This window comes from Lissotriton vulgaris, chromosome 3_1, assembly GCF_964263255.1.
Source record: "Lissotriton vulgaris chromosome 3_1, aLisVul1.2, whole genome shotgun sequence".
NCBI lineage: Eukaryota > Metazoa > Chordata > Amphibia > Caudata > Salamandridae > Lissotriton > Lissotriton vulgaris.
In genome coordinates this window covers 153436072-153448214 of record NC_141689.1, presented here as the reverse complement: position 1 = coordinate 153448214, position 12143 = coordinate 153436072, and the positions used below count along the sequence as shown (strand labels likewise).

At 51.1% G+C, this 12143-nt stretch overlaps 1 protein-coding gene across 4 annotated transcripts in view; it reads left to right on the top strand.

Moving 5' to 3' along the window:
• The window catches only part of UNC13B (unc-13 homolog B), a 3024149-nt gene that overhangs the window by 2866043 nt on the left and 145963 nt on the right, over positions 1-12143 (top strand). For all 4 annotated transcript variants that reach the window (XM_086960243.1, XM_086960242.1, XM_086960241.1 and 1 more), the window contains one exon: positions 9659-9806. In XM_086960243.1, coding sequence (XP_086816369.1) covers positions 9659-9806 — 148 coding nt within the window. The remainder of the gene's footprint in view (positions 1-9658; positions 9807-12143) is intronic.

Sequence of the window (12143 nt, the reverse complement as noted above, 5' to 3'; positions counted from 1 at the left end):
TTACAGAGTGCGAAGCCACCATCGTCTGCTGTGAAAGGGAACCATCAGAATAGTTCAAATCCCCGGCTAGTTGTCGACAATTCACAGCATAGTCCAATGTCATCTCTGCCCACCCGCACGGAAGGGCGGCCACAGCACCCCCATCGGAGACAGGCTGAAAAGGATCCTCGTGTACCAGGGGGTCGTCCGCCCGTAAGTGCCCCAGCATGAACGCAACACCATCCAGCTTCCTCCCCAGCTCACGGACGCCGTGGTCCCAGGCAGATCGAAAGGCACCAATAGCAGCAAGGATGTCGCCGCAAGAGAACGCAGGCCCTTTCTCCCATACCGCAGCACCATTTGGCTGTGCACATTCCCCCTCTTGCTGTACATCGATACTCAGGGTAGCAGCCTCCATCACTTCTCGGCGTCCCCTCGGAGTTTCCATCGCAACTGGGGACAGGGAAGCGGTCATAGGCGAGTCCAACTCGGTGCGACCACTATCCGAGTCGCAGGTGCAAGTCTCTTTTGACAGTGGGGAGAGCCTAGGTTAGATCTGTTCGCCACCAAAGAGAACTCGCAATGTCGACAATTCTATACGTTGGAATTTCCAAGGCGGCACTCGCTAGGCGCCGCTTTTCGTCACAAGTGGAGTTGCAATCTTCTATACACCTTACCACTTCTGCCCAGAGTGCTGAAAAAGATCAAGCGCATCTGGGCTCAAGTCATTCTTGTGGCTCCGGATTAGACACGAAGAGTCTGGTATCCTGACGTGCTAAACATGGCCATTGATTCCCTGATCCAACTGCCTCTTCAGGAGGATCTTCTGTCGCAGCAGCAGGGGACGGTCCTCTACCCGAACGGTCAGTCAACACTGCGTGCCTCTTGGGCCATTAAACCCACTCTCTGTGGGACACGGTCGCAGACGTGCTGCCACAATGTCCGGAGGGGGTCCGGACTAAACTCGCCCAAGCCCTTGCGGAGGGTCGAGATGCGGCACAGTATTCCATCCAGTGTGGGCTGGATACCATGGGCTCACTGGGCAGAGCGATGGCAACGACGGTGGCGATTCTTCGCCATGCCTGGTTGAGGTCCGCCAACTTTTCGGCTGATGTCCAAAACACACTTTTGGATATGCTGTTTGATGGCCGTCGCCTCTTTGGCGACAAGGAAGACCATGCGCTAGAGCGCTATAAGGACTCCAGGGCTTCGGCCAAGTCCTTGGGCCTCTCGGCACGCACCAGCAAACGGCTACTTTTCGCTCCTTTCGTGGCCAAGGAAGGGGCGCTACCACACGTCCTGGCAGCCACGGGCCGCAGACTACCATCCAGCGTGGTAGCGGACATGGAAACCGCTGTGGCGGCGGTAGGGGACAACGGCGAGGCCAGTCCACACGTACCCCCGCAGCATCCACCTCAAAACCCTCCTAATCCGAGCTTTCAGGCCCATGTGACGCCAGTGGGGGGCAGGGTTCGCCATCTCCACCTCCACTGGCGCACTGTCACATCGGACAGGTGGGTGCTGCAAATCGTCCGAAGGGGCTACTCCCTCCCCTTCGAGGTGTCCCCTCCAGCCATGCCACCGCAGTACCACCGAGTGTCGGGGGGATCACTTGAAACTTCTACAGGAGGAAGTTATGGCCCTCAACCATCCTCCCCGTTCTGCGAACTGATTACTAGGTTTAAGGTCATCCCTTTTAGAGGCCTAGCTTTATGCACCAATGGTCAGTATCTCGCATGGCTCTGCGTTTCTGGCACGGAAAGTTGTGTACAGAACTGACATAAGCACGCATGGGTGGCGCCTAAGTAGTCTCTGTGACGTCGTCTCGGCGCTTCCGACGCCAGTGACGGACGCGGAGCCGCTGGACGCCACCTACTGAAGCGCAGGGGTACTGCTAAGCAAAACTTTCTGGATCCAGTCTGACGCCTCGGGATATTCTAAGGTAAGGAATCTATCACAAACTAATGTCTCTTATAGATATATTGTTACACAAGTAGTAACTTGTGCATCATTCCCGACCCCTTCGGAGACCTATATTGAGACCAATGAAGTGTGGCTCAATGATTAGAGCGGCAGACCCTGATGCAGAGGTCTAGCCCGGGACCAGGGTTCAATTCCCCGCCTCGGCGGGTCTTGGGCTCAAAATTCCACGGACCTGATAATTCTCGCCTCGGTGCCTATTCCAATCATGGAGTCTTTAAACGTACCCATCTCTTCTGAGACAAGGCAGACATGACACTAGAGCGCTTTAAGGACTCACAGGCTACGGCTAAGCCCTTGGGTCTCTCAGTAGCCACTCATCCCCAGTCTGCCTTTCGCCCCGGTCATGGCTACTGAATGGGCTTTCAGCCACGCCAGCCCTATCCCAGCTGCAAGTTCTGACTCTGTGGATCAAGCAGCCAGAGGTCGGGTCAGTCCAGCAGCCCCCCTGCAACCTCAACCTCCAAACCCTCTTAGTCTTGCCATTCAAGATTAGGGGCGGCAAGTTGGGGTCAGGATCCACCATCACCTCCACCGCTGGTTCGATAGCACATCAAACAGGTTGGTCCTCCAGATAGTCCGAAGGAGCCACTCCCTCCCCTTCGAGACTCCACTTCCATCCATGCCTCCATCTTACAACTGGGTGACCGAGGATCATCTTACTTTGCTTTAAGAGGAAGTCATGACTCTCTTCCCAAGGGAGCCATAGAGAGGGTTCTGGTGCCATAAGTAGATTGTATTATCCTAGCTACTTTCAGGTCCCAAAAAAAGGACACAGGCTTTTGTCCTATCCTAGATCTATGAACCCTGAACTATTTCCTCAAAAAGTAAAAGTTCAAGATGCTCACATTGGCTCAGATTCTGTCTGTCCTGAACCCGGGAGCCTGGATGGTAGCGTTGGACTTGCAGGATGCCGATTTTCATATTCCTGTCCTGCATGTTCATCTGCAGATTATGGTAGGCCACTGGCATTTTCAGTTCACCATGCTCCCCTTTGGTTTTACCAGCACCCCTCGGGTGTTCACCAAGGTGATGCGGGTAAGGGGTATCAGTCTTCCCCTATCTCGACGATTGACTTTTGAAGGCGGGGCTCGCCCCAGGCTGTAGTCTCCCACCTCCAGACTGCGGGGGACCTCCTGCACTCTCTGGGGTTCACTATCAATGTGCCGAAGTCACACCTGGCTCCCTCTAGCACCCTCCCTTTCATTGGAGCTGTTCTGCTCCAAGGAAAGGGAGGCTCTGTGGCTCTGGACTTGGCTGGAACACCAGGGCATATCCCTGGTGGTCCAACACCTGGCAGGTTTTCTGAACACCAGAGCAGACAAACTCAGCCATTGATGACTAGCGAATCATGAATGGCATCTCCATCTGGGCGTGGCGCAAAGTCTCTTTCAACAGTGGGAAGAGCCTTGGTTAGATTTGCATGCCCCTGCTGAGACTGTATAATATCAGCAGTATTGAGAGCTAGAGTTTACAAGGCGGCTCTCGATTGGAGATGCTTTTCATCTCGAGTGAAGCTCAGACCTCCTGTGATGCCTTTCCGCCTTTACCACTCCTGCCCAGAGTTCTCAAGAAGATCAGGTCCAAGGCATCCTTGTGGCCCCAGACTGGGCACGGAGAGTCTGGTATCCTGAGCTTCTTCAACTGAGCATTGATCCTCCATTCAGGCTGCCCCTTTAGAAGGATCTTCTATCGCAACAGCAGGAGAGGGTTCTCCACCGAACCTGTCAAATTTGCGATTTCTTGCGTGGAGATTGAGCAGCGACATTTGATAGCATTCGACATTTCTCCCGAAGTCTGTAAAATTATTTTGAACAAGTTGTATTATACTGTACAGAAAGGTCTATTGACCCTCTTTCTGCTTCCCTCTCTGATATTTTACTTTTTATTTTAACTGTTGCCCAGCAGGGCTCTGCTCTGGGCACTCAAAAAGGGTATCTTTCAGCCTGGTCCGCCATTCTGCGGCTTCCAGACTACCCTCTTTATTTTAATCTCCCATTGTACATATATTTCTCAAAGGCCTAGTACATATGTTCCCACCTTCCCCTTTCATCGTGCCTCAGTGAGACCTTCATTTCGTTCTCATTCAAGCGCTCCGCTCCGCTGTCCCCTACGCAGCCATTTTAGTTGTTGTTGTCCTCCTTCGTGACCCGCCCCGCCTCCCAGCTGAGACGCCCTCCCACTACGCTAATACAGCGTTCCTTGCTCTCCACGCGCTGTGACTCGCTTCGCTCCCCAGCAGAGTGGTCGCTCCCTTGCCTCCCTGGTAATCCACGGTATCGTTGTGTGTTCTTTCCCTCACTTTAGACCTGCAGCGTGCCCTGCCTGCCGCTTTTGACATAATCGAATTGTTATCGCGCCTGCTTGCCGCTCTGGGTGAAATTATTTATTTATTTAAGATCGCGCCTGCTTGCCGCTCTGTGTAAAAGTATTCTATAACGTGCCTGATTGCCGCTTTGTTTGAAATTGATTAATAACGCGCCTGATTGCCGCTCTGTAACGCTGATCTTTGTAACGCTTTACTTGTTGCACTGTTTGAAGGCATTTACATTGCACCAGCGCATTTCGCCCCAAGCGCTCCGCTCCGCTGTCCCCTACGCAGCCATTTTAGTTGTTGTTGTCCTCCTTCGTGACCCGCCCCGCCTCCCAGCTGAGACGCCCTCGCCCCTCCCCTTCCTCCTTCCATATATGACAGGTGTTTTTGCGCGCAGCGTTTACGCGCAGCGACCGCGCCCAATCCGCGCCAAAGGTGCGCCAAAGGTAAGCCCGTCTACGCCCGTCCGCGCCTGGACCGCGCCCAGCGCCAGACCCCCTGCCCCTCGCGCTGCCCAACCCCCCCGCATTACCTACGATGCTGCCACCCTCCTAGCCCTTAACCCCGGTCGCGCCCCCAACTGCGTCCAAGCCGCTCCTGGACGCACCCATGGCCCATTCTCCTGCCTCTCCTGCAGATTCATCGGCACCGACAGCATATCCGCTGCGTCCACAACACAGACTCCCGACCCCAACCACCTAGAATGCATCCTTCTCAACACCCGCTCGGTCCACAGACACGCCATCGACCTCTGGAACCTACTAGACACCATCTCTCCAGACGTCGCCTTCCTAACGGAAACATGGATGAACGCCTCCTCCGCCCCAGACATCGCCATCGCTATCCCTGACGACTACAAGATCACACGCAAGGACCGCACGGACCATACATGAGGCGGAATCGCTATCGTCCATAAGAAAACAATCCGCATCTCGACCAGCTCTGACGCCAACCTCGCTAACTCCGAACACCTTCACTTCCAGATCCACACCGACCCCAAGACCACACTCAGAGGCACCCTCCTCTACAGACCACCAGGACCCCGCGCAAAATTCAGTGAAGACATCACGGACTTCATCACCCCACACGCGCTCCCCTCTAAAGACTACATCCTTCTGGGAGACCTCAACTTCCATCTTGAAAAGAGCAAAGACCGCAACACCACCACCCTCCTGGACAACCTAGCCAACCTCGGACTTAAACAACTGGTCACTTCCCCCACCCACATCGCAGGCCACACACTCGACCCCATCTTCACCTCCAGCAACCATGTCTCCTTCAGCCACACTACGAATCTCCTCTGGACTGACCACAGCTGCGTTCACTTCACCTACAACAAACCGAAACCCATCGCCCACCTCCAACCAACTCTACAAAGAAACTGGAACAAAATCACCACGGAGCAGATCTCCACATCGCTCCTTCAAACCTCCCCAGCCCTCTCTTCTAACGCCAACGAAGCCGCATCTAACCTCACCCTCTGGCTTTCCAACACCGCCGACACCCTAGCACCAATGAAAAAACGTCAACACAAACTTGGTATCAAGAAGGCCTCATGGTTCAACGATGACCTCAAGAAGTCCAAGAAACTGTGCCGCTCCCTTGAAAAGGCCTGGAAAAAAGACCCATCCACCAGCAACAAGGACGCCTTCAAAAGCGCCATCCGCACTCACCACCAACTGATCCGAAAAGCCAAGAAAACAGCATTCAAAGATCGACTTGACAACAACGCCCACAACAGCAAGGAACTTTTCAACATCGTCAAGGAATTTTCCAACCCCTCGGCCAACTCCAACGACATCTCCCCCTCTCAAACCCTCTGCGATTCCCTAGCCTCTTTCTTCCACAACAAGATTGCTGACATCCACAACAGCTTTGACAACCAACCCTGAAACCAACCCACCCTACCATCAGCTGACCATCTTCCCCCCGTTAACACCCTTAACGCCTGGAACCCCATCTCCACGGAGGACACCATCCGCCTGATGAATTCCATCCACTCTGGATCCCCCACAGACCCATGCCCTCACCACATCTTCAACAAAGCAGACTTCGTCATAGCTCCGCACCTCCGAGACGTCATCAATTGCTCCTTCAATTCCGCTACCTTCCCAGAAGATTGGAAACACGCTGAACTCACCGCCCTTCTGAAAAAACCAACAGCAGACCCCACCGAACTCAAAAACTACCGCCCCATCTCGCTTCTTCCATTTCCGGCCAAAGTCATCGAGAAAGCTGTCAACAACCAACTCGCCGCCTTCCTCGAAGCCAACAATTCACTCGACCCCTCACAATCTGGATTCCGAGCCAAACACAGCACTGAGACCGCCCTCATCGCAGCAACAGACGACATCCGTACTCTACTGGACAATGGAGACACAGTCGCCCTCATCCTCCTCGATCTTTCTGCAGCCTTCGACACAGTCTGCCACAGCACCCTTTTACATCGCCTCAGAAACATCGGAATCCAAGGAAAGGCACTGGAATGGATCACCTTGTTCCTCACCGGAAGAACCCAGAGAGTCCGCCTCCCACCATTCTTTTCAGAGGCCTCTGAAATCATCTGCGGCGTACCACAAGGATCCTCACTCAGTCCCACCCTCTTCAACGTATACATGAGCCCCCTCGCGGCCATCGCCCGCCAACACAACCTCAACATCATCTCCTACGCAGACGACACTCAACTGATCCTATCTCTCACCAAAGACCCCAGCACCGCCAAAACTAACCTTCACGAAGGAATGAAAGAAGTCGCCGAATGGATGAAACAAAGCCGACTGAAACTGAACTCAGACAAAACAGAAGTCCTCATCTTAGGTAAATCCCCCTCTGCCTGGGACGACTCCTGGTGGCCGGAAGCCCTCGGAAATGCACCCATCCCGACAGACCACGCACGAAACCTTGGCGTCATCCTGGATTCCTCACTATCAATGAACAGACAAGTCAGCGCCGTATCCTCCTCCTGCTTCAACATTCTTCGCATGCTCAGAAAAACATTTCGCTGGATCCCCACCGAAACAAGGAAAACAGTCACCCATGCTCTGGTCACGAGCCGACTGGACTACGGAAACACCCTCTACGCAGGCACCACCGCCAAACTCCAGAAGAAACTACAACGAATCCAAAACGCCTCAGCCAGGCTCATATTAGACATCCCACGCAACGAACACATCTCCGGTCACCTTAAAGATCTCCACTGGCTACCCGTCAATAAGAGGATTACTTTCCGACTGCTCACCCACGCACACAAATCACTCTACGACATCGGACCAGACTGCCTCAACTCCCGACTGTCCTTCTACTCCCCCCCCCGCCTACTTCGCTCCTCCAACCAAGCCTTCGCCACTGTACCTCACATCAACAAGACCACCATGGGAGGCAGATCCTTCTCTTACCTGGCTGCCAAAACATGGAACTCACTCCCCGCTTACCTTCGCCTCACCCAGAATCACCTAGCGTTCAGAAAGCAGCTTAAAACGTGGATATTTGACAAATAATCCTCCTCCCCTTCCTAAGCGCCTTGAAACCCTCTGGGTATGTAGTGCGCTATATAAATTGTATGACTTGACTTGACTTGACATTTTCCTAATGTACGCTCCATTTCAACCTCTGCACAACTGCCCAATCTGGCTGCTTACCATCAAGACAGCCTTTCTAGTGGCAATCACATCTGCCAGGAGGGTGAGCAAACTGTAAGCTTTGTCATCCAAGCCTCCTTACCTGGCAATATTGCCTGACAAGTTGGTACTTGGCACTAAGGTCTCTTTCCTACCGAGAGTGGTAACACCCTTCCATGTCGGGCAATCGATCATCTTGCCCACTTTCTACGCTCCTCAGCATCCCTCTAAAGAAGAGGAGCATCTGGATCCAAAAACAGTGTTGTCGCTCTACCTTGACAGCACTAAAGAATTCCAGGTGGACGACCAACTCTTTTGGGGTACTTGGGAGCGAAGAAAAGTCATGCGGTGCAGAAGAGGACTCTCTCACGATGGGCCATCCTCTGCATAAACATTTGCTGCACTCTGGCAAAAAGCAGCCTCCTAAAGGCTTAAGAACTCAATCCACGAGAACTAGAGCTGCTACCACTGCGTTGCAACATGGAGTTCCAGTTCTCGACTTTTGTCAGGTAGTAATGTGGGCATCCTTGCACACTTTTACAAAGCACTAGTACCTGGACAGTGAAGTTCGCAGGGATGGCCTTTTTGGCGGCTCTGTCCTGCATGACCTTCTGATCTAAATGTGTCCGCTGTCCCTCCTCCGGAGACGGCAGTGCTGTGGTATCTATTCAAAGGTAAGAAATCTTCGGCTAGATGTCTCTATCAGATGGAAAAGTTACTTATCTTCGGTAATGCCTTATCTGGTAGACATTATTTAGCCTCAGATTTCTTACTGATCCACCCATCCTCCCGCACTGCAGACAGGTTTTTTGTGTCAGTGTTTATCCCATAGTGACCCTAGTTATTCGCAACACACCAATATCAGTGCACTCCTTGGCTCCACGCTCCTGGCGTGGAAAGTTGTGAAATGTTACTGACGTCAGTGTACTGAGGTGATGCCTATGTAAGTGACATGAACGTTACTACGGCGCAGACGACGTCACATGGAGCCGACCGACACCACCTACTGGTGCACGGAGGTATTGCTCAAAGAAAAATCTTCTGATTTCAGTCTGACATCTGGGTATTTAAAATGTAAGGTATATGCGACTAAATCATGTCTCTACCAGTTGAGGCGTTACCGAAGGTAAGTAACTTGACCCTCTCCACCCAATGCCTATGTGTTTGTGTGCAGGTTCGGGAGTGGTGGTGTATTCAAGGTGCAGCTCATATCAAGACAGTCACTTTTAGTTTATCTCTTCTGTTACCTAAAGCCGGCCCGATCACATTACTGCTGATCCTGCCAGAGGATAGCAGGTGTTCCAATGCTGATGCTGTGCATAGGACGTAGGGGGTCTTCTTTTCATGGGTGTATGGTAGCGTGAATGGAAAGCCTGATTGTGGCAATGTTTTCATAGACATGCTTGCACTCTGCTGGTCTCTGCCTTGTCACTGTAGTGCTGGGAGCCTTCTTGATAACGTGGCTAAGGCTCCTAGCTGTTCCAGTTGTCTGTCCCCTTGGCACCTGTGCATCCCTTCCTAACGTCTGGGAAATCAGTTGAAAATGTATGTAGCCCTCATATGTCCCGGATGGATAGTCTATACATACAAAAACAAGGTAACATAGCAGAGAAAAGTTAGAAACCCAGCCAGGTACCCCAAGAGCCTCAGTGTACTACAATTATCGAGGCATCCTCATCCTTGGTGTGGGTGTCTGTCCCATAGTGTTGTCATGCCATCCTCCTTCAGCGCTTCTGCCAGGTCACATTGTGCATTGGCTTTCTTCCAGCAATACTTCCACGCCGGCGGGAATGGTCTGAAGAAAGCCTTCCTGGAGAAGAGCCCGGACATGCAGTCGCTGCGATACGCCTTGTCCCTCTACACCCAGACCACAGACACACTTATCAAGACCTTTGTGCAGACGCAGACTGCTCAAGGTAAGTCTGGCTCCTGATAATAGCTCTTCATGCTTACGCTCGCTGTTTCTAGGCGCTGTTAATAGCAGGTGTTTTAGTCCTGGCTTGGTTGACTTTGCCAAGCTTTGAACTGACCTGCAGATCACTGCATGTTTCAGAAGCGAGCGTTCAACTCCCTGCGCCATCCTTTCTGCTCGCCTGGGTCCATCCTGCCTGCTGGGGCTGCCATGATTCAGTGCACAACCTAGCCCCCCACCCTTACCTCTCACGTATGCGTGGTTATTGTGTTGTGTCAGCTGTCTCTGTTTCATTGCCACACTCCTCATTCTGTGCTGCATCAGTAAACGCAGCATGAGGCTGTGACACTGAAGCAGATTCAGGGCAGCATCAGGTAGGGTGACCAACTGTCATGGGTGCAAATTCAGGACGGTGAGTGTAAAAATTCAGGACAAAGGGTCAAAATTCAGGACAAAAATTCAGGACAAGCGGTCAAAATTCAGGACAAATCTTCGGGACAAAAGGTAGGTTTTACAGATACATCAAAGGAGATCGCGCAATGGTAATATAAGTAATCCCATTTATATCCAAACATATTCATCCATTTGCAAACCTATCCATTGTCTATCCCTCCAGCCATCATTTCACTCATCCATCCCTCCATCCACACTTTCACTCATCCATCATCCATCCATCCACCTTTTCACCCTATCCATCCATCCACTCCTCCATCCATTTACTCTTCCATCCATTTACTCTTTTACCCATCCAGCTATCCTTTCACTTACTCATCCATCCAGTCACTCACCCTTTCACCCATTCACCTTTTCAGTCATCCACCCATCCTCCCTTTCTCTCTCCATTGACCCTTTCACTTAGCCATCCTTCCTTCCATCCATCCGCCCATCCTTCTACTCATCCACTCGTCCCTTTCACCTCGCCCTTCCGACAGACAGCACACGTATTCACGTATTGAACTTCAGACATTTCTCTTTTGCTGGACTGCCTTCTCTCTTTCTTCCCCTCCGGTCCCCTCTCGCCAATCTCAGCCTCCGACATCTTCTCCCCCCACCTCTCTCTACCCCTTTTGATGTTTTTTTCTCCATTCACTCTGTGAATATGTAATAGTTAATTGTCCAAACCTAATCACTGGTAAAATGTATTCATGAGTAAATTTACTATTTGTATTCATATATTTATGTATAACTCTAACCACTAGTATATGTAGTAGACTTTTGTACTTACTACCATTCCTATGAGTTTAGAGTTTATCTGTTTGTATCTCTTCCTTGAGTGACTTTACAACTTGTACATTTTGCAAATTTTTTTCTGTTTCTATCTCTTCGTTGTGTGACTTTACAACTTGTACATTTGCAAATGTTTCCTGTTTGTATCTCTTATGTAACTCGTGTAATCCAAAGTCCTTATGTAACGCAACTGGTTATTTTGTAAAGCGCTCTGGCACTTTCGGGTAATGTCCGCGCTATACAACATCGCATTAAATAAAAAATAAATAAATAAAAATGGCATGGTTTGCCTCGCCTGTGAGCATCTGACGGTGGGCGGGGCTTCTGGGGCGTCTTCACTGCTGCACTCTGCACACTCGGTGCGTATACCTCTTACTTTTAAGCAGTTCCTTTTTTTATATATATGAATTAAACTGCTCAGACATCAAGCCTCAAAATACAAATTCAGAACCGTAAGAGGCTAAGCAATGTGTTGACTCATTGATGTTTTGTGAGATTAGATGTCGCTGGTGTTGCCCCAGAGATTTAGAGCAGTATGACTTTGCTATTATTTGATTTTCTACCCTCTTTTAATAATCTGAAATATTTTCCGGCCCTGTCAACTGACATGAATGTGGTGAATAGCTACATAAATGTGCATCCTCATAATCATGAGATGTTTACAGTAGATATCTGGAACTGCCCTGACATCTAGTGGTCTCTCTTGGTTGGTGCACTTTTAAAAGGACCCACTCTATGGCATTTAACAGTGATGATCTTCCATTGCTGAGGGGAGCACAGCGTCTGCAGGTCATTCTTTTTAGTCACTTCTGAATATGCTGGCTTGTGCAACACAGCTTTACAAACCTACCCCGGGCTTTTGAATGCCTCATCGGAGGGCAGCCTTTCAGACAGACTTCTGGAAAGATCGGAGTGGTGTGTTCTCTTTGGAAATTCACCACTCCCAGGTCACAGTTCTGCCTGGTAGCTGTTGCCCCCTGACCCTTTCAGGTACTGAGTTCGAGGCCCTCCTCCACCTTCAGGCACCCACCTGCACCCACCTGCACATCATTCCTGGTGATCCAGTGGGGAGCATCTCTGCTCTGCTGCAACTCTGCCATCTATCTTTCGGCCT